General features: G+C 40.5%; 1 protein-coding gene across 1 annotated transcript in view; it reads right to left on the bottom strand.

The window, feature by feature from the left end:
* LOC112256808 (dystonin-like) overlaps positions 1–25,666 on the bottom strand; it is a 186,542-nt gene that overhangs the window by 107,142 nt on the left and 53,734 nt on the right. The window contains exons 6-15 of the mRNA XM_042328349.1: positions 24,662–24,751; positions 23,121–23,156; positions 20,738–20,815; positions 19,234–19,326; positions 8,152–8,318; positions 5,527–5,639; positions 4,821–4,927; positions 2,313–2,432; positions 1,702–1,797; positions 1,461–1,588 (exon numbers count right to left, since the gene is read on the bottom strand). Of these exons, the coding sequence (XP_042184283.1) occupies positions 1,461–1,588; positions 1,702–1,797; positions 2,313–2,432; positions 4,821–4,927; positions 5,527–5,639; positions 8,152–8,318; positions 19,234–19,326; positions 20,738–20,815; positions 23,121–23,156; positions 24,662–24,751 (1,028 nt within the window). The remainder of the gene's footprint in view (positions 1–1,460; positions 1,589–1,701; positions 1,798–2,312; positions 2,433–4,820; positions 4,928–5,526; positions 5,640–8,151; positions 8,319–19,233; positions 19,327–20,737; positions 20,816–23,120; positions 23,157–24,661; positions 24,752–25,666) is intronic.

The following is a 25,666-nucleotide window of genomic DNA, read 5'->3' as shown; positions in this document are numbered from 1 at the left end:
CAATGTTTACATAGCTGGCCATAAATGGATGTTGCATTTGCTTTATGGGTTGGTTATGTACGTTTCTTCTAACCCATTTCTTTATACTACCAATTCTCTTTTGATTAGGCTATATCTTTACATTAAAAACAAAGTTTGTCAGATTTCGAGTCATTCCAATTCATTTAATACCCCTTGATCTTCAGTAATAGGTCTTGGTAATATAGATTAGCCAAATTGTTTTACCTGAGCATAACCCAAAAACTAAGGACTTATTAGCCAACTCTGTTGTTTATGATGCTGTTGTCATGGAGGAGTGATTGTACTCATTGCTTCGAGTCGAAAAATAAATGTTGCTCTCATGGAATAGCATGCTTTTAGCACTACCGAAAAGTGCTGTTTGCATGTGAAAAATGTATGCCATGTTCTGCATTTGCTATAGGCCTATTGTTTATGTTTTTGTTGGTGACACTTTGATATCTCGATAATTTACAGCTGTTTAAATCTATCAAAAGTATGCCAATTTGAGCATGTGTCCGTGAGGCGTATGCACGTTTTTTTTATCAACACAAATTAAATTGAGCAATAATAGCTCCACTCCTGGTCTTCTTAAATGAAACAGAGGAGTTTAGAAGGGAGGAACTCCCTCTAACTTTTCTTCCATAAGCTGGGATCCACACTATGCAGCTGTTGCAAGAGTGCATTTTCACTGTCTATCCACTGGTCACAAAAACAATGATGATAACCTGGTAACAGTTTATGGTAACAGGGGTTGTGGCACATACTGTACAACTGGGCTTCTATTGGTTTGCAAAGCCAATAGTTATCTACATAATATTACACAACATTACCAGATATCAACAAGCCAGGTGATTTCCAACATAAATAGTACCTGCAGTCCAAAAACCATTCATGCGAGATGTCATGATAAGAGTACAATGTGCCTGTGACTGTGCCAGAATGTCAGCTTCTAAACAACCTGATGTTGACAAGAAATTACAGGAATACCCAGCATCAGCGCTCTAAAGTACCTGAAAAATATCACTGAAAGGCTTGAGCCAATAAACTAGGCATGGAATCACAGCACAATTAATGCCTACAAACCTGACAAGACATAGAAAGTGTCTTTTAGGGAAAAAATAGATACCTCAGTTTGAAGAACTGAAATGTCATTTCATGAACCACAGAATAATCAAATTACTGCACATCCTTAAACAGAAGTTTAGACACAAACGTCCAATTATAAAAGAGGGGGACTTCATGTAACACAAATAAGCAGTTCACCAGAGCACTCACCATTGACCCTTAAACCAATCACTAAATACAGTTTTTCATAGTCATTCTAATCAGACAATTGGGTAAAATCTTCAATCTTAGTTAGCTCACGTACTTACATGGCTGTCATGTAAATACGGGATTATAATTACAAATCATAGTAGTGTGTGGTGCACCAGCAGCATCAGAAGGATGACCCTTCATACCTGTCCACTTCAGGCCTCAGGCTCTTCTCCCTCTCCAGCATGGCCACGATCAGCTTGCCCCATTCCTTCTCCACATCATTGGGGTGAAACCCCCGAGGCAGCTGGATACGACCAAACTCCATCCACACCTGTCCCCCAACACATACACAGCAACATCTTAGTTAAGTTCATTGTAGTTTGCTGGTTTGGAAAGCACTTACAGGCTCTAAAGAACAAGTGAGTGTATGTCGTGGTAGCATACCTCCAGCATTTTGTAAAGATGCTTGATTTTGCTCTTCTCGGTTTCTTTCAACGGGATTTCATTCTCTTTAAACTGCAAGTACTGTGTATAAAGTGCCTGTAAAAATAAAAACAGATGTTTTTTTAAAACATTAGTTCAGCGCAAACATAGCCACATATCAGAGAAATAGATTCAATAGAATCAATACATTTTGTCTATGCTATTATACATGCATCTAATATCTGTGTATACTCACACTAATCTGCTTTGAAATTACTGTACCACACAGAGCTCCTGTTGTATTAGCAGCTATGGACTAATTGAAGTAAACAGAGCTGCTCTCTGACACCTGTCAATATAGCTCGCATTACTTTTTCATTTCATTAACATGATGCTACTTATTGGGCCATTTGAAGCCTCAGAGAGCTTGGGCTCCTAGCCTCAGGCTTTCAGGGCCAAGCTCTATAAACTGCTATCCAGCTTACTGAAAACCAACCAGACAAACACTCCATATATTGGAGGCTTATTGGAGGTTAATTCTTGATCAAATTAGGGATCTTTCTACCATTCAATATGGCAGAAAATGTGTTCATTTGCATTTGATCTGTAATCACATTTCTTTTGTGCTTTACCTTTAGTTCCACTGGGTTGTTAGGGAACGCTCTGTCTGACATCAATCCCACGTTGTGTTTGATCCACTGGATCAGGTAATTCACCATGTTCTGGTACTCTACCCATTTGATATCAACATCCTGTTAAGAAAAAAAATATCATTTTTAATCAATACATTGGCTCATGTAGGGATGTGTGCATTTTCTAAACGGACTAAGTTCTTGGGGTAGAGTGTATTTTGAGCGTATTTCAAGTCATTCAAGCAATACATCCATAGGGCAACTTGTCATAATATTTATTTGAACAGTTGGTGCTATACAAACTTAACTACAAAAAGAAGTAGTTAAGACACTTTGCTGTGGTTATTACTGTACACACATCTCAGCATTCTTCCATAGCCTTTAAAACATCCTGCTCAGACTTACAGTATTTGCCTCAACAAAGCCCGGTTGAAAAAAATGCCTTCCATTAGACATATGAGTGACGCAATGGAATGCATATTTGCATATAACATCTGTGCCCAATCCCAGCCAAGAATCATGTTTCGAATAAAAGTCGAGATCCAAGTGAAGAATACAGTCAAGAAAGTATGCCAAAGGTAAGCCAAAAATACTTGTCACTGATGTGAATTCAAAGGATCTGTGTGAAATATACAGTTGAAGTCGGAAGTTTACATACACCGTAGCCAAATACATTTAAACTCACAATTCCTGACATTTAATCCATGAAAAAAGTCCCCGTCTTCGGTCAGTTAGGATCACCACTTTATTTTAAGAATGTGAAATGTCAGAATAATAGTAGAGAGAATTATTTCTTTCAGCTTTTATTTCTTTCATCACATTCCCAGTGGGTCAGAAGATTACATCCACTCAATTAGTATTTGGTAGCATTGCCGTTACATTGTTTAACACTGGGTCAAATGTTTTGGGTAACCTTCCACAAGCTCCCCACAAAAATTTGGGTGAATTTTGGCCCATTCCTCCTGACAGAGCTGGTGTAACTGTTTGTAGGCCTCCTTGGTCGTGCACGCTTTTTCAGTTCTACCCACACATTTTCTATAGGATTGAGGTCAGGGCTTTGTGATGGCCACACCAATACCTTGACTTTGTTGTCCTTAAGCCATATTGCCACAACTTTGGAAGTATGCTTGGGGTCATTGTCCATTTGGAAGACCCATTTGTGACCAAGCTTTAACTTCCTGACTGATGTCTTAAGATGTTGCTTTAATATATCCACATAATTTCCCCCCCTCATGACGCCATCTATTTTGTGAATTGCACCAGTCCTTCCAGCAGCAAAGCACCCCCACAACATGATGCTGCCACCCCGTGCTTCACGGTTGGGATGGTGTTTTTCGGCTTGCAAGACTCCCCATTTTTCCTCCAAACATAACGATGGTCATTATGGCCAAACAGTTCTATTTTTGTTTTATCAGACCAGAGGAAATTTCTCCAAAAAGTACGATCTTTGTCCCCATGTGCAGTTGCAAACCGTAGTCTGGCTTTTTTATGCCGGTTTTGGAGCAGTGGCTTCTTCCTTGCTGAGCGGCCTTTCAGGTTATATCGATATAGGACTTGTTTTACTGTGGATATAGATACTTTGTACCAGTTTCCTCCAGCATCTTCACAAGGTCCTTTGCTGTTGTTCTGGGATTTGCACTTTTAGCACCAAAGTATGTTCATCTCTAGGAGACAGAACGATTCTCCTTCCTGAGCGGTATGACGGCTGCGTGGTCCCATGGTGTTTATACTTGCGTACTGTTGTTTGTACAGATGAACGTGGTACCTTCAGGCATTTGAAATTGCTCCCAAGGATGAACCAGACTTGTGGAGGTCTACAATTTTCTTGCTGAGGTCTTGGCTGATTTCTTGTGATTCTCCCATGATGTCAAGTAAAGAGGCACTGAATTTGAAGATAGGCCTTGAAATACATCCACAGGCACACCGCCAATTGACTCAAATGATGTCAATCAGCCTATCAGAAGCTTCTAAAGCCATGACATAATTTTTGGAGCTGTTTAAAGGCCCAGTCAACTTAGTGTATGTAAACTTCTGACTGACTGGAATTGTGATACAGTGAATTATAAGTGAAATAATCTGTCTGTAAACAATTGTTGGAAAAATTGCTTGTGTCATGCACAAAGTAGATGTCCTAACCGACTTGACAAAACTATAGTTTGTGAACAATACATTTGTGGAGTAGTTGAAAAACGAGTTTTAATGACTCCAACCTAAGTGTATGTAAACTTCCGACTTCAACTGTACATGCAGTGATTAATTTAACATGGTGATAATCACATTCATAAAAACACATTTTACTGTGTTCGCTTTCAAGAGGAAAGTACACTGCAGTCAATGGCTTAAAAGGTATAAGTCAACCCATGCTGTTAATAGGAATATGCTGCTTTGTATTGAGGTGAATTTTGCTTTCATTATATTGTTTTTTTTAAATACAAAACTATTTTCTTAACTATAATTGCGTAGGAGATTTAAGTGTGCTGGACAAGAATCTGTTCATCATGTACGTACATTTGCATTGATACCGTCAACACCATCAGGTACTTTAGGGAAGACATCATACATTGTGGAGACGTATGTGATGACCGACTTCTCATCAGGAGACTGCACATCCACGTCTGGTGAGAAAAGGTGAAATTAGATCAAATACACAACACGGTCATCATAAGGTACTGTACATGATACCAGAAAGTATTTAAAATCAGACATGAATACTCTGGGCTATTTGAATCCTATTTATGCCATATGCTTGTTTTGTCATTTTCATTTTGTAAAGCATCTAATAAAACAAATAGCAGCCAGTACAACTGTAGGATCTTAATTTGAGGCAGTTTGCTACAGCAGGAAAATAATCCCGCAGCAACCTGAAATGTCAAATATTATGTGAATTATAATTAATGGGAATATTTTTAGAGGTTAATACATTTTTCATAAGGGAAAATAAACTCTGAATTTGGAAATTACAAAGTTTAGAAGCCTTTTTAAAGCTGAAATACACTACAAGTTACACATTGCCTGCACTGCAGGAAAGTTCTCCTGCAGCACGGGGATCAAGTGAAGATCCTGCATCTGTAAGGAAAACTGTGTTTAGAAGTCATTCCCCACTCAGGTAATAATGTATTGCATTTCTTCAAGCTGAGGTGTTAATGGCAAATGTTTACCTGCTGTGTCAAACAAACTGTTACGGACGAGCATGTGGATAAACAGAACAACTCACCCTCGGGGTCCAGTAGTCTGGCCACCCCAAGCCGTTCAGCCACACCAAAGGCCTGTTCTAAGTTTGACCGGCTAGTCTGAGCTGACACTCTGCCCATATCCACCAGATCAGGTCTGCAAAGGAAGAGAATATACTAATGGGGAGCTCATCTGTTTAATGAAATGTTAATATGTGATACTTTTGGAAGTGGAAGAACACAAACGTAGTATTTTGGCAAATAATAATTTAAGGTGGTTTTCGTTTGTTATGTTTTAGGTTATTTCAGCTATTTCAGCACACACTATTCTTCTTGAAGTATGTTGGTATTAGTAAGGAACTTCTCATTGAAGAAAACATATTTGTTTGTAGGAAAGTTTTAGTGTGAGGAAAAAATAGTTAGCAATGTAAAATGAGCCTGTAATATAATGTACTTTTATCCTGTAAATAGCAAGCTAACTACAGAGGAAATGCCTAGGGACGCAGTGCAGTCCCCGACTTTCCAGAGAAATAAATACGTGTTTGCTCAAGAGCCAAACACAGTCAGGCCAGCCAAAAAGAGGTCAATGGTTAAGTTAAAAAATTCCACATGACCCACACATACGTCAATAACTTGTGTTGAGTTATGTGTCCATTGAACTTGAGAAGGCTAGGACTGCAAATAGTGATGTGACATTCAACATAACAAACAAAAGGGAGGCGGGAGAAAGGAGAAATACCTTTCCATCTACTGCAGTCTAGTTCATATCATTTTAGGTCAGTCCAACAAGGTAGAATATACAGGGTCTGAAATTCGATATTGTCTAACTGAAAATCCAACCACTAAGTGCTGCCTTATTGAGTTGATGGGAAACAGAGAAGTCCAAGACTCAAAATGTGGTGGTGAATCACAGACGTGACTCAGCAAAAGACACAAAAGTAAACAAAGGAGGAAAATAGTTATGTTCTTATGAACTGTAAATTGTTGCTGTTATACACTGGAAATATACTCATATGAGATGATATTCCAGTTAAACCCTGATGAAAGACTAACTACATTTTTAAAATATATATATCCATAAAAAAGCATTGTAAAGCAAACAATAATTCCACTGTGCTGGAATTTAAATTAAATATAGGGATTGGTCTCTTTTTCAGATACAGGTTCCGTATGTCAAGTGTTACCTGTATTTATGAATGATGGTGTTACCTGTATTTGTGAATGATGGCATTTCCTGTATTTGTGAATGGTGTTACCTGTATTTGTGAATGGTGTTGTACCTGTATTTGTGAATGGTGTTGTACCTGTATTTGTGAATGATGGCATTGCCTGTATTTGTAAATGGTGTTACCTGTATTTATGAATGATGGCATTGCCTGTATTTGTAAATGGTGTTACCTGTATTTATGAATGATGGCATTGCCTGTATTTGTAAATGGTGTTACCTGTATTTATGAATGATGGCATTGCCTGTATTTGTAAATGGTGTTACCTGTATTTGTGAATGATGGCATTGCCTGTATTTGTGAATGATGGTGTTACCTGTATTTTTGGTGTTAATGATGAATGATGGTGCCTGAATGATTTGTAATGGTGTTACCTGTATTTATGAATGATGGCATTACCTGTATTTATGAATGATGGTGTTACCTGTATTTATGAATGATGGTGTCACCTGTATTTATGAATGATGGTGTTACCTGTATTTATGAATGATGGTGTTACCTGTATTTATGAATGATGGTGTTACCTGTATTTATGAATGATGGTGTTACCTGTATTTATGAATGATGGTGTTACCTGTATTTGTGAATGATGGCATTGCCTGTATTTGTGAATGATGGTGTTACCTGTATTTGTGAATGATGGCATTGCCTGTATTTGTAAATGGTGTTACCTGTATTTATGAATGATGGCATTGCCTGTATTTGTAAATGGTGTTACCTGTATTTGTGAATGATGGCATTGCCTGTATTTGTAAATGGTGTTACCTGTATTTGTGAATGATGGTGTTACCTGTATTTGTGAATGATGGCATTGCCTGTATTTGTAAATGGTGTTACCTGTATTTGTGAATGATGGCATTGCCTGTATTTGTAAATGGTGTTACCTGTATTTGTGAATGATGGCATTGCCTGTATTTGTGAATGATGGCATTACCTGTATTTGTGAATGATGGCATTGCCTGTATTTGTAAATGGTGTTACCTGTATTTATGAATGATGGCATTGCCTGTATTTATGAATGATGGTGTTACCTGTATTTATGAATGATGGTGTTACCTGTATTTATGAATGATGGTGTTACCTGTATTTATGAATGATGGTGTTACCTGTATTTGTGAATGATGGTGTTACCTGTATTTATGAATGATGGTGTTACCTGTATTTGTAAATGGTGTTACCTGTATTTGTGAATGATGGCATTGCCTGTATTTGTAAATGGTGTTACATGTATTTATGAATGATGGTGTTACCTGTATTTATGAATGATGGTGTTACCTGTATTTGTGAATGATGGCATTTCCTGTATTTGTAAATGGTGTTGTACCTGTATTTGTGAATGGTGTTGTACCTGTATTTGTGAATGGTGTTGTACCTGTATTTGTGAATGGTGTTGTACCTGTATTTGTGAATGATGGCATTTCCTGTATTTGTAAATGGTGTTACCTGTATTTGTGAATGATGGCATTGAACAGCCTCCCGTCCCTCCAGGAGGTGGTGAAGTTGTTACAGCGTACGCCCACATAGCCCTCGGTCATCTGCTGGGACCACATCAGCAGACGCTCCTTGGCTGTCATGTCCTCCGACTCCCCGCAAACATGGATCTCAGAGATCTGGAGAGGAACACCACAAACAAGTTATTATTAGGAACAACACAAACTAGTCATTACACCTACATTACCATCAAAACACCTAAATTACCATCAAGCATATGGGTGAGACATACTATATCGGGAACAATAAAGTATATCATACCTCATGGAAATACTTCAGATGTTAGGAACATATGTTTGAATTGGGAGCCTTTCTAGAGTCACAGATAGAATAACTAATAACAACATAAATGTGCTAAATTCATTATATTGTGTTGAATGAATACACACATGATAAATGTCTGCACCAAATTCATATAGCTACACCTCAATAATTCCTTATTTGGTTCATACTGAATCAGTGTCCCTATTGGACATCTCAAATTGGCAGCTGGATAATAAATAATCTATTCGTTGGCACAGGTTAAAGAGTGAGGGTACGATGATCTTAAACCAAACACATTCCCCTGACATTTCAACACAGTCGAAATCAGGAAGCAATTCCATGTATCTATGCTGGAGGAAAAACATGATCACCTCTGACCTTGACAACAGGAAGTGACCTTTGAACCTCTTCCTGCTGTGTTGTCATGCTTCATGTTTCGCTAGGCACTGCTGACCTAGTTACACTTTAACAATCATTGAGTAAGCAAAATGATGGTAGCACTTTATTTGAAGTCCCCAATATATGGTTTGTAGATGTTCAGTATACTGTATGTTCAACTAACTGTCAACAAAACTCCAACTACCCATTAACCTTCGCCCTAAATCTGTCCCAAACCGGTGAGCAAGCAAAAATGGACATTGAAATTGGGGTTGAATGTGAGTAACACGACATATTGTAGCAGTCATGTTCAGTAGATTTGGGGGCATACTAAAAAGATGATGCTATGTGCTGCCAGATTGACCACTAATTTGTGTAAAAATTGCCATCGAGCATATGGGCGAGACATACGATATCGGGAACAAATGACCCCAATGTTGTTGCACTTTCCTATACTTGGAATTACGTCATGGAAAATAGTGGTCTCGCCGTGATAAGCTGCTTCCTTTGGTATTTTACCTTTCGAATCCGAAAGCTGGGAAATCTAGTAGCAAAACAAAGAGACTGATATAAACTGTGTCTTAGAAGTAAGGAGTGGGAGAGTTGTATGGACCTGAGCAATCAAAACATCAACATTTCAAGGAGAATCAAAGAGAACAAATAACCTTTCCAAATGCCAGCTGTTTATCACTGAGGTATACAACATTTTAAAGATCAAAAAAACAGTTTAGAATCTGGTTTGACATAATGGGTAGAACCTTAGTAGCCAAGCTCGAGCAGAGGTGAGGCTCACAAGAAACACTGCTGTGTGAAATAACTTGTGAGGAGAATCATAGCAGTGAAACAAGCTAATTAACTACTCAGAGTTTTGTAATTATCTCTATGTCAATGTGTTGTGGCTTTGTAGGCTGTATATTACAGCTCCACATCACAGCATGTGATGATGCCAGTTATGTTGTTGTTTGACTCAAAGGGAATGTTAGACTATGTCATAGTACAATTATAGTTGTCTTCTGAATGGTTTTAGAGAGCAAATGGCAGTTAGCAGTCTGCCAGTACAGCATACAGAAACATTATGCCGTGAAGTCCAATCACACATCAACACAAACACTGTCTCCATGCAACACCTCTGCAATAAAACAACACTTCATAGAATAATGAAAACATACAAAAGCAAAGATCATGTTTGCTATTTCAGAATAACAGTGCATCTGTATCATGTAAGAGGAACCAAACCAAGACACCAGTTGTACAGTATTAAAGAGTTACTGATACGGTAGCACATTACATTTTGGTCCACACATGTTGGCTGGCTATAAATAGCCTGCACTTAGTTTACCTCTTGTTGGGCGGATGTACACTTGGCAGATGCTTGGAGAGGCTCCAGATAATCTGGAGAGCGGGACCCTCCATCAGAACAGCTGTGAAACCTCCTCCTCCTCCTCCTGTGCACTTGAGTGCTCCATATGATTTTGGGGAGCCCTTCTAGGTTCCCAGATAGGTTGTGATCTCCGCCTCCTCTCAGGGTCCGGAGCATATGTTCCACGGCTCCGAATGTCACCGCCCGCCTCAGCTGCCTATGTAGCAGCTTCTTTTCCAGCAGACCATCCTTAGGAGTGATACTCCTGGAGGTCTTGGTGATGCCATGGAGCTTTTCCTCTCTGTCTGTCTGGTGTGCAGAAATCCATCCAGATCGCAATGCTAACTTCTTCCCAAGAGGAACTTTGGGGACCTCCCCAACATACACCCCTTTGCTGATACTTCCTAGTCTAGGTCTGGGTGTCTCCCCTTCTGGTGCCCCAGCCTGGCTCTCCCTGATGCTCCTGTCTGCTCCATGCTGGAGCTCTACCCTTCTGGGGATATCCTCCTCACTCTGGACACTTTCTCCTCCTCGGCTCCGGAGGGATTCCGGCCGCTGAAACTCCCCCGATTTCCTCTTCTTCTTCCTCTGGAAGTAACGCCGGCCGCGGAGCTCTTTGGACTCAGGGCTGAGCGGAGCTTTGGTGGGGTCCACATAGCATTCCTCCTTGGGGCCCCGCACACAGCCACACACATTGCCCATGACTGTCAGTCCTACGTTCCCTTTCTATAAACAGCGTTAAGTTCCTTCTAATTTCATGCTGGGATTCCGTTAGTGAACTTAACTTGATCCAAAGCTCCGTTATTCCACCAAGAGGCAGCCATAGTTTTCCTCCAAGGGGGCGGAGAGGAAGCTACGGCAGGCAGCCTGGCAGCAGACACAAACACCCCTCCCCTCCACACAGAGCTGGGTTAGCTGGAGAGAGAAAGTCTGTCTGACTCCCAGAAGAAGCTAAAATGTCCTAGGCATTTCCTTCTGTCACTCCTTTCTTCTGTGACTGCTCTCCTCTCAACTCTGCTCTGCTCTCAGGAACCGTCTCTCAGTCTCTGACCTTTGAAACGTTTCCCTGTCCCGGCTAATCCAACAACACCATAAATGCACTGCAGGAGAGGCAGAGGCACAGCCACGTCCCACACGTTTCTACTTCACAGCTCAAAGAAAGAGAAACAGTCCTGGTTCCTGTTTTGGTCTGTCCTCCTGTGATGTCCTCCTCATCTGAAGTGTAAACACGGGCACCTCCAGAACCCCTTCGGGTGTTAAGTTTCCCCAAATGTGCCTGTCTGTAACGAGGCTGCCAGTCTGAGTAGGGCGGAGGGAGCGAGGTGCAGCAGCGGGACAGGATCAGATGGCTCTCGGTTTTCTGCTCTGCCAGCTGATGACCACTGATTACACCGTATGGGAAAACTTTGCTCAGAAAGTTGGCCTAACCTGATAGGCCGTACCAAGCAGAGAGAATCCCTGCCTATCATAGGGCTTTAAAAATAACAGGGCAGCATGTGTCAACAAAAGCAGCCGATGCAAATCCTGCTAGGCTAACAAAGCACTTTTGCCTATTAATCAAACTGTATACAATCGCAAAGCCAGAGGTGGGGCTTGAGTCCAATGGTTTAAACAAACACTATTATCCAATCGGTCCATTGCCATCCCATTTCAAATGGGGGCAAATACAGTATACACTTTGCACAGGAAGTGACTCATGTAAATGACCTATGGAACAAACATAATGATTAGATTATATGTCATTATATATGTGACATATGTAGCAAGTACGGTCCATGAAAGGCATATAAAGCTTGTGTTTTTTCCCCACAATATTCAACAAAATGTTCCGAACAACCACAAGTGAGTTGACAAATTGAGCTAAATTGGCAAGGCTTCAGGATGAGTGTTGATTGAAATAGTATAAATCATTTCTTTGCAGAGCCCAACTAAAAATAACTGTCCCACCAGGCTCTGGCTCTATTCTGACGGCAGTGACATTTCCCCTGAAGGTTACAGTCTTCTAGGCCCTGCAGTTTACATACTGTATACCTGGCTGGCTGCAGTACACACACAATACACAGTATACTTAGCACAAAAGCAAAACTACTTGATCAACCACAACACATGAGCAGCCTATTTTTACTTTCATAGAAATCTACTTACTATGTAAATGTTCATATTCATTCATGTGGTGTTTCAATAATATCAGAGTTTTGAAAAACTGTCATTTGTCATTCATTGCAACCCAATGTGGAAAATGTAATTACAGTCTTTCAGCATCGAATAAAGTCTTAAAGTAGAGGCATATATTTTGCTGACTCATCGTAGCCTTTTTTTTTTTTTGTAAAGTCATCATACTTTATCCTGTCATCCTTTTTATCCACCTGTCTAACAGGATGTTAGTGCTCCCTGCAAATAGCTCTGTCTTTAATCTCTTGTTTGATCTGCCAATGACAAAGGCTAGAGAGGGGTGAAAGGATGGAAGGATGGAAGAGAGAGAGAGAGACGTGTACATTATATTGAGATGGAAGACTTCATCCTGTCACATTCACCTGTATTATCTACCTGGTGAATCAAGTCAAAGCAAGTCTAACAGGACCTTGACCGTAACCCTTGGCGACCTTGACTGTCAGTCAGACGACACTACAGAGACCAAAGAGCTACAGTATGGAGCATCGTCATGTATTCAGGTTTCACTGCAGTTATTCACATGAAAGGAAGACAATGCACCAGTCTTCTCAATGCCTTGTCCCGAAGGGGATATGCAATATGCGTCCCATTGTAGGGAATACCACAGGGACTTCAATGTATTCAGTATGTAAACGCACCTGGGAGACGACTTTGTAAACCAATTGTCAACAAGAGGTAATAGTCTGAAACACTTCTGTATAACTTCAATCGCTACAGTTTCTAGCTTCAGTTCCTATCAAACCATAGCAAGTGACGGATGAATGACACATTCTCAGAAGACATTCTTAAAAGAAAAAATATCAGAGAAGTAACACAATGTCATTGGATGAGCATGACCGAATGGCTGGATCATCATACTAAAGGTAATGTCAACTTAGTCCTTCCAAAACCTTTTTGATAGAGTCACGTAGCATCCAAACAGGGTTGGGTTCATCGCTATGTCACATTGTGTTTCTGCCAGCTGGGCTTAAACCCCACACATAACTGATCAACATTTTCTCCCTCTGTGCCCTGCAACCCTGCAAAATCAAGAATCTACAGGTCCATAGCTACTAGCTAGTACAAATGCCCAACGGCTCGCATGAGTGACAGGGGCAGGTGTAGGCACACATCACCCAAGCTACCTGTCAGGATGTTTTATGATTCCAAGCCATAAGAAAAAACTTTAATTATTCTTCAACAAGCACTTCAAATGATTCACTTTCAAAATATTCAGTCCTTTTTTGTGTTTTTACCAGACCTCGATGAGTCTGGGATGTGCAGGCAACAGAGGAGAGAGGGTAGATGTTGAAGCATGCAACTAGACATCACTGCTCTCTGTCTGTTGGATTGTCAAGGAGTTTTCTGTTGAACTGTGGCTAACTATCAGTGCTTATTTGTCCATTGTCTTTCTACCATGGTCTGGTTCTAGGTCAGGGTGTCATAATGCGAACTATCAGTGCTTATTTGTCCATGTCCTTCTACCATGGTCTGGTTCTAGGTCAGGGTGTCATAACGCTAACTACTGCTAACATTCCTCTCCCATAATGTAACCCAGTAGAGTCAAGCCTGCAGACTGACTGTGCCAGATATATTAATAATCTATAGCAGGGGCCTGAGAAAGAGAGAGAGAAAGAGAGAGAGAGGAGAGAGAGCAAGTGCGAGCTAGAGCGAAGGAGGGGGAGAGAGAGGGGGAAGAGAGAGAGAGGGGGAGAGAGTATGAGAGAGAGAGAGAGAGAGAGAGAGAGAGAGAGAGAGAAAGAGAGAGAGAGAAGAGAGAGAGAAAGCAAGAGAGAGAAGAGAAAGAGAGAGAAAGAGAGAGGGAGCAAAATAAAGAAAGAGAGAGAGAGAGAGATAGCGAAAGGGAAGGGAGAGAGATGAGAGAGAGGGGAGGGGGAGAGGGGAGGGGGGGAGAGAGGAGAGAGGGGGGAGAGAGAGAGAGAGAGAAGGAGAGAGAGATGAGAGAGAGAGACTGGGCACTAGCGGGTTGTGCTTCACTAGGCCTCAGAAATGCAACACTAGATCATCCTAGTACTGCTACTGATGTGCCATACACCCCCCAGTGTGCAGCCGTGTGTGTTGTGAGGGTTTACGGCTCGACCCCTAATACAAGCCTATAGATTCCATATGCATGTCGGTGAATGTACAGCTGCAGCAACACAGTAAAGACTGTGTGTGGTACTACACAGACATGGGCACAAATGTTCTCAGGGTGTGGGGCCTGCTGTTGACTGTAGCCTGTGAAAACAATGGAAGGAGGGACACCGAAAACAGATGAACATTAGTACCGCAGGCGAGACGAAGGAAGGGACACTTACTCTATACAAACAAACTATTTCCTGCACTCATCATCACACAACACATAACACTGGAGGGAGGGACGTGTCCAACCTCTTCCCTCCTTCTAATTCAACACTGAAGCACAAACAGTACAAACACGTAATGACCATTTCACCATTTCAGCTCAGATAGCTATTAGCTCTGAGACACACACACACACACACACACACTAGTGTGTGTGTGTGTGTGTGTGTGTGTGTGTGTGTGTGTGTGTGTGTGTCAGTCACCTGATCTCAAACCAATTGAACCCTTATGGGAGTTTCAGGAGCGGTGGCTTTTTTTCCACAACCATCAACAAAACACCAAATGATGGAATTTCTCATGGAAGAAAGGTTTCGCATCCCTCCAATAGGGTTCCAGACACTGTTAGAATCTATGCCAAGGCACACTGAAGCGTTTCTGGATGCTCCTGGTCGCCTAATACCCGATTAAGACCCTTTATGTTGGCGTTTCCTTTATTTTGGCAGTTACCTGTACATGCCAGCAGGCAAACTGCCACAGACGTAGGCCTATGTTAAAATAACCATATGCATGACACTTTGTTAGACTGGTTTGACATCTTGTGGCCAAGGAGGGAACAACAGCTATAAAAAGAGAAACGGATAGTTTAGAAGAGTGGTCACCAACCTTTTCTGAGTCAAGATCACTTTCGCTGTCAAAAAGCCTGCTCAGATTTTTTAAACATAAGTTAAAAATGTTAACATTAACCTAATAAAAGCAGCTCTGTAAGAATGTGGTTTGTGCAGTAGGCCTGTCATGCCCTGACCTTAGATATCTCTGTTTTCTATATATTTTGGTTAGGTCAGGGTGTGACTAGGGTGGGTACTCTAGGTTTTTGTATGTCTAAGGTTTTTGGAATGTCTAGAGTTTTTGTATGTCTAGGGGTTTTGTATGTCTATGTTGGCCTGATATGGTTCCCAATCAGAGACAGCTGTTTATCATTGTCTCTGATTGGAGATCATGTTTAGGCAGGCCTTTTTCCCACTTTCTGGTGTGGGATCTTGACTATGTGTAGTTGCCTGTCAGCACGCTATTGTATAGCGTTTCGTTTGTTATTTTGTTCGGTGTTCATTCTTTTAATAAAGAGAATGTACGCATACCACCCTGCGCCTTGGTCTCCTTCATACAACGAACGTGAGGCCTAATACATTATCACAGCATACTGGCTATATACCTGGCCTACCAATATTGTTCTTCTCATACCAAAATATATTTCAAAACTCGAGCTTTGACAACAAAATAAATCAGTTTGTGTGTAGCACTTGCAAGGCATAGCTGGGTATAAATTGAAATAATTTGCAAATAAGTAGCTTTTTTATTTTACTGGACTAATCTGTCATGGTGTTTTCAAGACAACAGGGGGAAAAAACAAGGTCAAATGATGAAATCAGTGATCTTCAGGTCAGAAAGTCGGAGTTCTAGAAAGATGCCCAAATTTCCAACTTGGAATTCTAAGTTGGATTACGTTCAAAACAATTTTTCCCAGTCGGATCTTGTTTTTTTCCAGTTTCCCGTTGGCTTGAATGCACTGAAGTTGGAAGTCTGAGATTTCCGAGTTCCCAGTTTTTATTAACACAGCATTAGTCTCAACAGAGGGAGGGTGAGAGAGCAGAGGGTCCACCTCTCGGGGTTACTGCTCTCTCCTTCCTTTCCTCTAGTGAGACTGACCAGAGAGTAGGGCTGTGGCGGTAATTGTCAAGCAAATAACTGTCGGTCTCACGGAAATTAACTGTTAATTAACATAAATACATTTAGTATCTCCTGGCTTCCACACAAGCCACTGATGCAGACCTTTGGAACATCTACATTTTAAAATGTATAATAAATACAGCCTACACCTGTAATATAGCCTACACCTTCACAATAAATCCATTTTCTTTTTTTTGACAGGTCTAAAGAAGCATGATATGAAGAAAATGTAGTCTATTTCAGAAGAACAGAATAGCATACCATGAGTTGTCCTTATGTTAGGTCCTGATCTGGCTATGCCAAATGGCTGTGGGCTAAACTAGTTCATTTAGCAGACAAGATTTGCTTAGAATTCTGTGGCATTATTTTATAGTGTGAAGAATACAATTGAAAGAAGCTGATCAAAATAGAAAGGATATTTTCTCCAAACGATTTGAGGGAGTGCGCACATACGGCTATTCTGTGTTGAACGGCTAACAAAGAAATAGGTATTCCTACAGTATATGCTTAATTTAGAGTTAATGTAAGTTTAGTTGTTCTACAAACATTGGGCTATATGTTTAGATTTTTAATACATTGTAAGGCTGCATGATGCGACTAATGACGATTTGAAAAAAGTCGCTTGAAAGGGATGAGCTCTGCTTAGTTTTTTTTGCGCAGGCTGTACACACTACATCAGTCACTCATTCACAATTTGACATGCCTAGAATTTCACGGCGGCATCTCCTTTGTGTGGCCGTAATGCACCCTAAACAAATCCATGTAATTTGAGGCCAGTGACCGTTGTGCCCTTCTCCCTGAGTTCTGAGCATCACATCTTACTCACATGGCTCTCCATCACGTGATCGGGTCTTTCTCACAGGCTACAAGTGAAGACAGACACATCGGAGACGCAACTGCGCATGTCCTTATCCAATTCCTAGGTGTATACTGAAGATTCTTTATTTATTTTATTTAACTAAATAATCAGTTAAGAACAAATTCTTATTTGCAATGACGGCCTACACTGGCCATACCCAGATGACGTTGGCCCAATTGTGCGCCGACCTACGGGACTCCCAATCACAGCCGGTTGTGATACAGCCTGGATTCGAACCAGGGTGTCTGTAGTGATGCCTCTAGCATTGAGATGCAATGCCTTAGACCGCTGTGCCACTCGCCACTTAGGAACAAGATGTCCTAACAAACAGAAAAAGCACTAGCCTATGTCAATCTACTTTCACCCATAGTACAAACGTTGATCTATTCTATTTTGTGCGAGAAATAAATATTCCAAACATAGTCTGGGACAGTTGTGTAATGCGATAGATCCCAAATATTTAAAAAAAAAACATTTTTTACGCAATGTGGCTGACGCAACAGATCAGAACGTGTAGCTTAGAATGCTGATAAACTATGAGGCTATTTCCTCACATTATAAGCGCAGCAATGCGCACATGGTAGTAGGCTATAAGCACGAATGTTCCATTAGCGGAAATCACCATTATCAAAAGTGACCGCAAATGCAATTATGCATGTAATGCTTTTATTATAAAAAGGTGCATTTTATGGTGAAAATGATCTTCCCCAAACTTGAAACTCACACGCTGTTTATGTATGCCAGCTAGGCTCTACACCCCTTGTAAAGCAGATTAATGTGTTTACCTTAAACCTTATCAAAACATATAGGCCTAAGGCTAGGCTACATGAGGTGTGCGACTATGATCCGAAAAGGTTGGTGGAAAAAGGCATTGTTTCTTATGCTCATGAGCTCTCATTAAGTGTGACAGTAATATGGTCACCGCAACAGCCCTACCAGAGCAGGGACACTGTCTTCCACCTGATGGCGAAACTCGAGTCACACTGCATCTGCCTCGTGCACAAATTCATGTTGTTCCTCTGAGCACAGAAAGTGAAATATTCCTCAATATTAAAATAAACTGCTGTGTGAGTGAAAGTATGGAAATGTGTGTTTTGTGTTGAATAAAAACAGTGTTGACAGTGCTGAATAAAATGTTTAACATGAACTCACTCATAAAAACATCAGCTCTTTGCTGTATTCTTTGACAGTCTCTCTCTGGTCATAGTTTTAAAAGTTATTCAACCTCACGCAGGCTAGTATCAAACTTTGCTGTGGTCGGGTTCGTGGAAGCTGTAGGCACAGTGATTTGAGCAATGCGATTGGCTAGCGCAGTAGGCAAACTCGATTTAGCCACAGATCTCCCAGTCTGCCGGGTAGGCGAGGTTCAGACAAACAAAATGGTTCAAAACGGGAACACTTTGCCTTTCCGGTGAGCAGGGCTTCTGAATCAAGTGCAGCTACAGCCAACAGAGCAACACAAAAAAATACAAAAAGCAGCACAAGCCTTTATCGTTGGCTTTTCAACAGAAATGTTTGAGGATCGACTAGGAATGCCTTGAAGATCACGATACCGGTTGGTGACCACTGGTTTAGATGGTTCAAACAGAACCAAATGTCAGTCTTATACAAGCAAATCTTAAAACATACAGAACTGTAGCGAGTTTAAGCAACACGTTAGCTTTTCAATCACACTGTCTTCAATATACTAGCATTTTCTGTCAAATGGAAGAGAAACATAATACCTCAATCCAGAACCTTTTAAATACAGATATCTTAATTTGGTCAAAACAAGAGACATCTCCCAGCTCCATGCGTGACATAATATAGCTGGATATGATCATCCTTATCCTCAACCAAATGAACATGAATAACACTAGCATATGCACACTGATTATCCTTTGCTAAGAAAAAAATACAGCAATGGAGAAAGGATACTAGCACACTGATTCACACAGATGGAAAATTAAAAACACAGTATGAACAAAATGTGTGATTTGAGATGAACTCTTACCTGAAAGTGCAGAATTATGGTCCAAATCAATCCCAGCGTCAATTTGGGATTCCCGTCTGTGATGTCATCATTTCTGATGTTGACGAGCTTGACCTGAAGAAAGGAGTTGTAAAACAGTTGGCTAATAAGCATGATACACAGAAGTGATGCATTCCAAATCTACATCAATTTAAACAGCTTAAGAAATGTTTTCTATTGATCCGCAAAGCACCTTTATTCTTAATAGTGTAGGTTAACATCCCTGAAGAACATCTGTATATGTCTCTATATCCAAAACCTATTCATATGTCTTTAAACTTGTAATAAACAGGGTACATACACATTAGTGAGAATTTGAATTTGTTCATCGGTATGTGTGTCATACTCACCGTAACAGATCATTTATAAAGCCCCTTTAAAATGATGCATAAAAATGCATACATATTCTGAGAGTAATGTCTATCCTCTTTTTAGAACAAGTGGAAATCCCCAAAACAGATGCTGGTAATGAAGTTGTGCTAGTAAATCAGTTTACTATTATTATGTGGCCTTGAGTCCACACCTCTATACCACAAGGCGGCACTATAGTGTGGTAGCTTATAGTAATGTGTTGAAATGTCATGTGCTGAAATATCATGTCCTCATTCTCATAAACTAATGCAGTTTGATATTGTTCCAAACAAATATCCATCATTTCAAATGCAAATACTTTATTGTGGTCCAATGGCTAAAATTGTCATGCTTGGTACTCTACCTAATTTGATTGAAAATAATTTGCCATGATGTTTATATCATGGCCTTCCATTGATATGCATGACAATCCCTGTCATGTGCAAATAAATGCCATTTTATTTCATTATGAGAGAGCAAGCAGTGAAACCCGAAAGCAGAGGCAATTTTCTTTCACCCTCTAAATTGTGCTTTTTCAAGTCTGGGCATAGCTATTTGTAATAATACAATATCTTATCTATCCATCCCACAGTTCATTGCAACATTGATGCTACCGCTACCCTTATTATGATACAGTACAGCCTTAAATCAACAGTAGGATAGAATAAAAAGCATGTGAATCTTTAATGTGTCTGTTTATGAATATGAATGAGGTGTGAATGGGCCTGGTATGTCATTAAAACAATGGCATAATTTAATGATCTATGAATCCTTTGTCTCAGGCCTTGGGTTGCTTTCACTGACGTCATGTCTGGCAGGCTGCAGCTGGGCAGTGAGCACTGTTCTCCATCTCTATCACTTCCTGACTGTGGTGGATGTGGGGGAGGGGAAATCAGAGATGTAACCACCCTTGGGAGATGGATTCAGCATGTCCTCTATTGTGAGTCATCATGCGGGAGGTATTGAACCCTTTATGAGGTAATGATATTGGTTAAACCTGTCATGGTATGAGCAGGGTTTCTGTTTTGATGTGGGCATTCAGTGTGCTTTTCAATATCTTCACATGGTGAAACGGTTATCAGAAATTCCTCTACACATATGTTCTAGCATTTCGGCAAATGTGATTGGTCCTTACCTGCCGCCTCTTTAAGTAGTCCAGTGCTATCTGTACATTCTGGAGTCTGTGGAACCGCATCCTCCCTTTCTCCCGAGGCTGTAGGAATAGAGGAGGAACAGGAAGAGGGGGACAAGTTACTGACTGCCATGTGGTCTCTCCCTTTCCAAGGACCAGGGACTCACCACACCATTAGTAGTATGAGGACACCGGACATGCCCCTGCCAGGGTCTTACCCACTTATCTGCTGAGGGAAAGAGAGAAAAACCAAAAGGGAGGGAACAAACAAATCCGGAGCCAGGGTGGTCTACAAAACGCTGCTATTACTACACACCAGTCGCCATACCCTAGCTCTATACAAACCATTTAAAATAGGTTACGGAAATAATTCCAACCCTGATTAAAAGGCAAATGCAGTTTAGTGGTATCAGGGGGCAGACTTTAGGACCATGTGGATGCCTGGGAGTGGGAGGAAAGGCTGTTTGTATGGCTAGCTAGCTTTATGGAGAGCGCATCTATGCAGCTGTAGGGAACAGCGCAATTTTTTCTCAAAACTGTGCAGCGGTAAAGATGGCTGTAGTAGATGGCTTTGGCTAGGTTACTGCTGCTTGACTTGATATTAAAATAAACCAGAGTGTAGAAATGCAGTAAATGAGCTTTAATTTGATCAAAATTCATTTGAGAGGAATTTTCATCAAATGCTTTAGCATTTGTATTCCTTTACCATACCCTAGGTTTATCTGAAATTACGCAACTGGTACACTGCATTTATGCGATAGAAAATACATGTATCTATGTACTCTCAAACTGTGAACTGACAGAACACATAATCTGATAGAATTAGTGCTGAATTGGGCAGGAGTTTACCGGAAATTAGTGATAAACTAATTCCAATGAGGACTAATAACACAAACAATAAAGACCTTTCCCAGTTCCAAAAAGCATCTAGGATTCATATAGCTGTGAGGACTAAGTGTCATGATGTGAGCAGAGAGACAAACTCCTGTGACGGACACAGGAGCACAATGGAAGGACACAGCGTGAGATAATGAGATGGAAACTGCGTCACAAGCCAGCCAGTCCCCTGCCGATCCACAGCGGCAGAATACGACCCAGGGATGAGCTGCAGTTCAGCGCTCTTGATTCAGTAATTACTCTCCTGGCTGGTCATGAGAAGAGGCGGAGGAATCCCTTTCACTTCAATAGCAGAGTGACAACATTCACAAAAGCCTTTTCCTCAATGGCTCACCTCATCAACTTGGTACAATCAGTCAAGTGGCCTGCTGTTGGTATACATTGAATACAATAGAAAGCCACTATCTGATGAAAAATGTTCAATGGTTCATAAATGTTGATGTTCAGTTTGATTGTATGGCTCAATGATGCACAAAGCTACTGAGGATGGACTTAAAGGCCCAGGTGGAGATCTTGTGAATCACACAGTAATGTGATTGATTTGTACATGCGCTTGCAATCCAAGATGGAAGTGCATGGTGCTGTTCTTTTACTTTACTATGGCATGCACAATATACACTACCGTTCAAAAGTTTGGGGTCACTTAGAAATGTCCTTGTTTTGAAAGAAAAGCACATTTTTTTTGTCCATTAAAATAACATCACATTGATCAGAAATGTGTAGACATTGTTAATGTTGTAAATGACTATTGTAGCTGGAAACGGCTGATTTTGAATGCAATATCTACATAGGCGTACAGAGGCCTATTATCAGCAACCATCACTCCTGTGTTCCAACGGCACGTTGTGTTTGCTAATCCAAGTTTATCATTTTAAAATGCTAATTGATCATTAGAAAACCCTTTTGCAATTATGTTAGCACAGCTGAAAACTGTTGTACTGATTAAAGAAGCAATACAACTGGCCTTCTTTACTGCATTTCTTATCAATTTGATGTTATTGTAATGGACAAAAAAAAAGTGCTTTTCTTTCAACAACAATAATTCTAAGTGACCCCAAACTTTTGAAAGGGTAGTGTATGTTTTTTTGTTGTTGAGAAAAAACTATGAATTGAACATGATCTTGGGCCTTTTGTTCATAAGCCAAGCACATTTCCATCATGTAATCCATCTCAGTTTCTCAGCTAGCAATTCTAAAGCCATACAGTGGGCCACTCCCTATTCTACACAGTGTTGCACACAAACTTCTATCATAAAATCAAAGAGAATGCAACTTGACCTAACCATATAAACAGATTGCTATAGTGCTCACTACGGGCCACTAAAGTAAAAAGGCTGTGGTGGGATTGTTGTTCCACTCTCGTTAATGTCCACGGAACACGCTGCATTGGTTGTGTTACAAGGGGGAGGACGGCGAACCACACCAACCCCCTTATCATCAACCTGCTCATCTCCATGCTGCTCAACCGCACATGCTTCTTCCGAACTCACCAACCGTAATGTCTTGAGGAAATCACGCTCCCTTGGCTTACCAGGCCGAGTAAATGTGAGCGCAGGAAAGAAACACAAGGGGGAGACAAATAGACAAGGACACAAGTTGGACAAATGAAAAGGAGGATGTAAAATTAACAAAACAAATCCAAAATAGAAGAAATGGAGGAGGAAGAGGGTAGAGAGGAAACAGGATGTAAACAAAAGAACATGTGGGCGACTTCAAGGAGAAATATTAGCTACACCTATTTTAGAGGGAACCTAATTTCTCCTCACATGAGTTACAGAGAACTCATGCTGCTGCAACCCACCAAACAACTGACATCAAAAGACAGCTATGATCATGATTCATTTTCATATTCTCTAATGTGATGACATTTGAGTATGAAATTTGAGTATGACATTTGAGTGATAACAAACAGCCTTAATCAAAATTCCTACGTCTCCAATCCAGCCATCATTTCTTTCGAGTCATGTTTTTTTTGGAGTGCAATGCCATTACAAAACAAGCATTGTAATGCAGTTAGTTTCTCCCAGGCCTTGAAGCATAAATGGTCTTGGGGCGTTTTCACATATCTGATTGTCTGATTCATGCATCTGATCGACACTATAGCTGTAGGATATACTGCATATGTGGGCTTTAAGTCTATATAAAAAAGAAAGTAAATGCTGGTTCTTGCTCAAGAGGTTGCTTCAGGATCTAGGACCCGATTGATAAACAAAGTGATATAATACATTCATAGAAAAAAAGGTGCTATCTAGAACACAAAAGGGTTTTTGGCTGTCCCCATAGGAAAACCCTTTAAAGAACACTTTTTGGGTTCCATCCCACTGGGCAAAAACTGGTTGCATCAATGTTATTTCTACATCATTTCAACAACAAAAATGTAATCTGATGACTAAAACTGAATGGATTTTCAAAAAGTCAACAACGTAAGGGAATTGTGTATTTTTTTAACCCAACTTTTAACCTAAATCAAATGACATCTTAAAATGTTTGGTTAATTTCACGATAGTTGACCTCTCAACCAAATGTAAATCAAAACGAGATCCAAAAAGGGTTCTCCTATGGGGACAGATGAAGAACCCCTTCAGGAACCCTTTTTTTCTAAGAGTGAATGTGTCTGAAAAAGTGGACCCTGAACTCTTATTTACATTTCTTGTGTGAAGAAAATGGTACATTCCTGGAATTCTCATGCAACGTGATACTGCACCAGGGAACAGAAATCATATATGAAAACTCCCTTTACTTTAATCAGAATCAAACAATGGAATTAATTGTGTTATCTAGGGGTTTAGAAGCCAGGCAAATCATCACTTATAATGTCACACTGTTCAAACCTTCCTTTCAAGAATACAAGCATATTTCCAAAAAGGAAACGTCTTGAAAATTGGCACCCTATTCCCTACAATATATGAGCTCTGGTCAAAAGTATCCTTTGGAATAAGGTTTGATTTCAGACATATCCTCTGACTCATAAGATATACATGAGGGGTGATAACAGGCTAGAGCTACATTACCATGACAACACGCTACTCACCAATGACTGGCCAGACAGGACCTCCAGCAGTGAGATCAGGTTATGTCCATCTCGTAGGTCTTCATACAGGTCATTTACATGCTTCCGTACCTAAGGCCAGAGGAAAGGAATTAAGGCACTATCTCTTCCTGTTGAAATAATTAAGGCACTGGGGAGGGCAGTATTAAACATGAGGAGGGTGCATATGTATTGGAATATTGAAATCAGTCTTCTGTCAAATAGTACGTCAATTTAGCTTGGAGTTTTCACTTTTGAGCCTATTGCATTGAAGTGGGAAAACTAAATCAAGTGCAGCTCCAGTGCAGCTCCAGTACTTGACACAATGTATTTGACCCAGGTGTGATTAGAATCTGTGATAGAAAAATTACAAGATTATGTTTAATACTGTTTATGCATCGAAAGGTTGTTTTATGCAATAGAATAGAGTTCTTCACATCTGTGTCTGTGTGAACTGAGAGGAGCCTCTAAAGCTTGGGCTGGCAACTGACTAAGTGATGGAAACCAACAGCCACATTCCATTCTGTGATTAGTGGTGTATGTGAGGGAGATGTCTTCGGTCTGACTGAGCCTGCATTTCATAGACTCAATTCATAGACTTACAGACATAAGGTACCAGGGATGAGATCTGTTATGGCACAAACACTCACATACACATGCTAAAACACGCACTCTACACACATGTACACATGGATTTTGTATTGTAGATATGTGGTAGTAGAGTAGTGTCCTGAGTGCACACACTTAATGTGTTGTGAAAAGTGTTGTGAAATGTAATGTCATGTAATATTTTTTATGACTGCCTTAATGTTGCTGAAGCCCAGAAAGAGTAGCCGCTAATGGGGATCCTTAATAAATACAAATGAAAAGGCCTTATTAGCATAATTCCCATCAGGTTCCCTACCTACTAGTGCCCTACCTCTGTATTACAGAGGGAGCACATGGCTTTGACACATATCCATGGCCCTCAAATAACTCATCCTGACCCCACACTTAACAACTCCAGTC

This window comes from Oncorhynchus tshawytscha, linkage group LG01 (assembly GCF_018296145.1).
Source record: "Oncorhynchus tshawytscha isolate Ot180627B linkage group LG01, Otsh_v2.0, whole genome shotgun sequence".
NCBI classification, from domain to species: Eukaryota; Metazoa; Chordata; class Actinopteri; order Salmoniformes; family Salmonidae; genus Oncorhynchus; species Oncorhynchus tshawytscha.
Note: the sequence above shows the minus strand (reverse complement) of the source record. Positions and strands in the feature narration are given on the sequence as shown.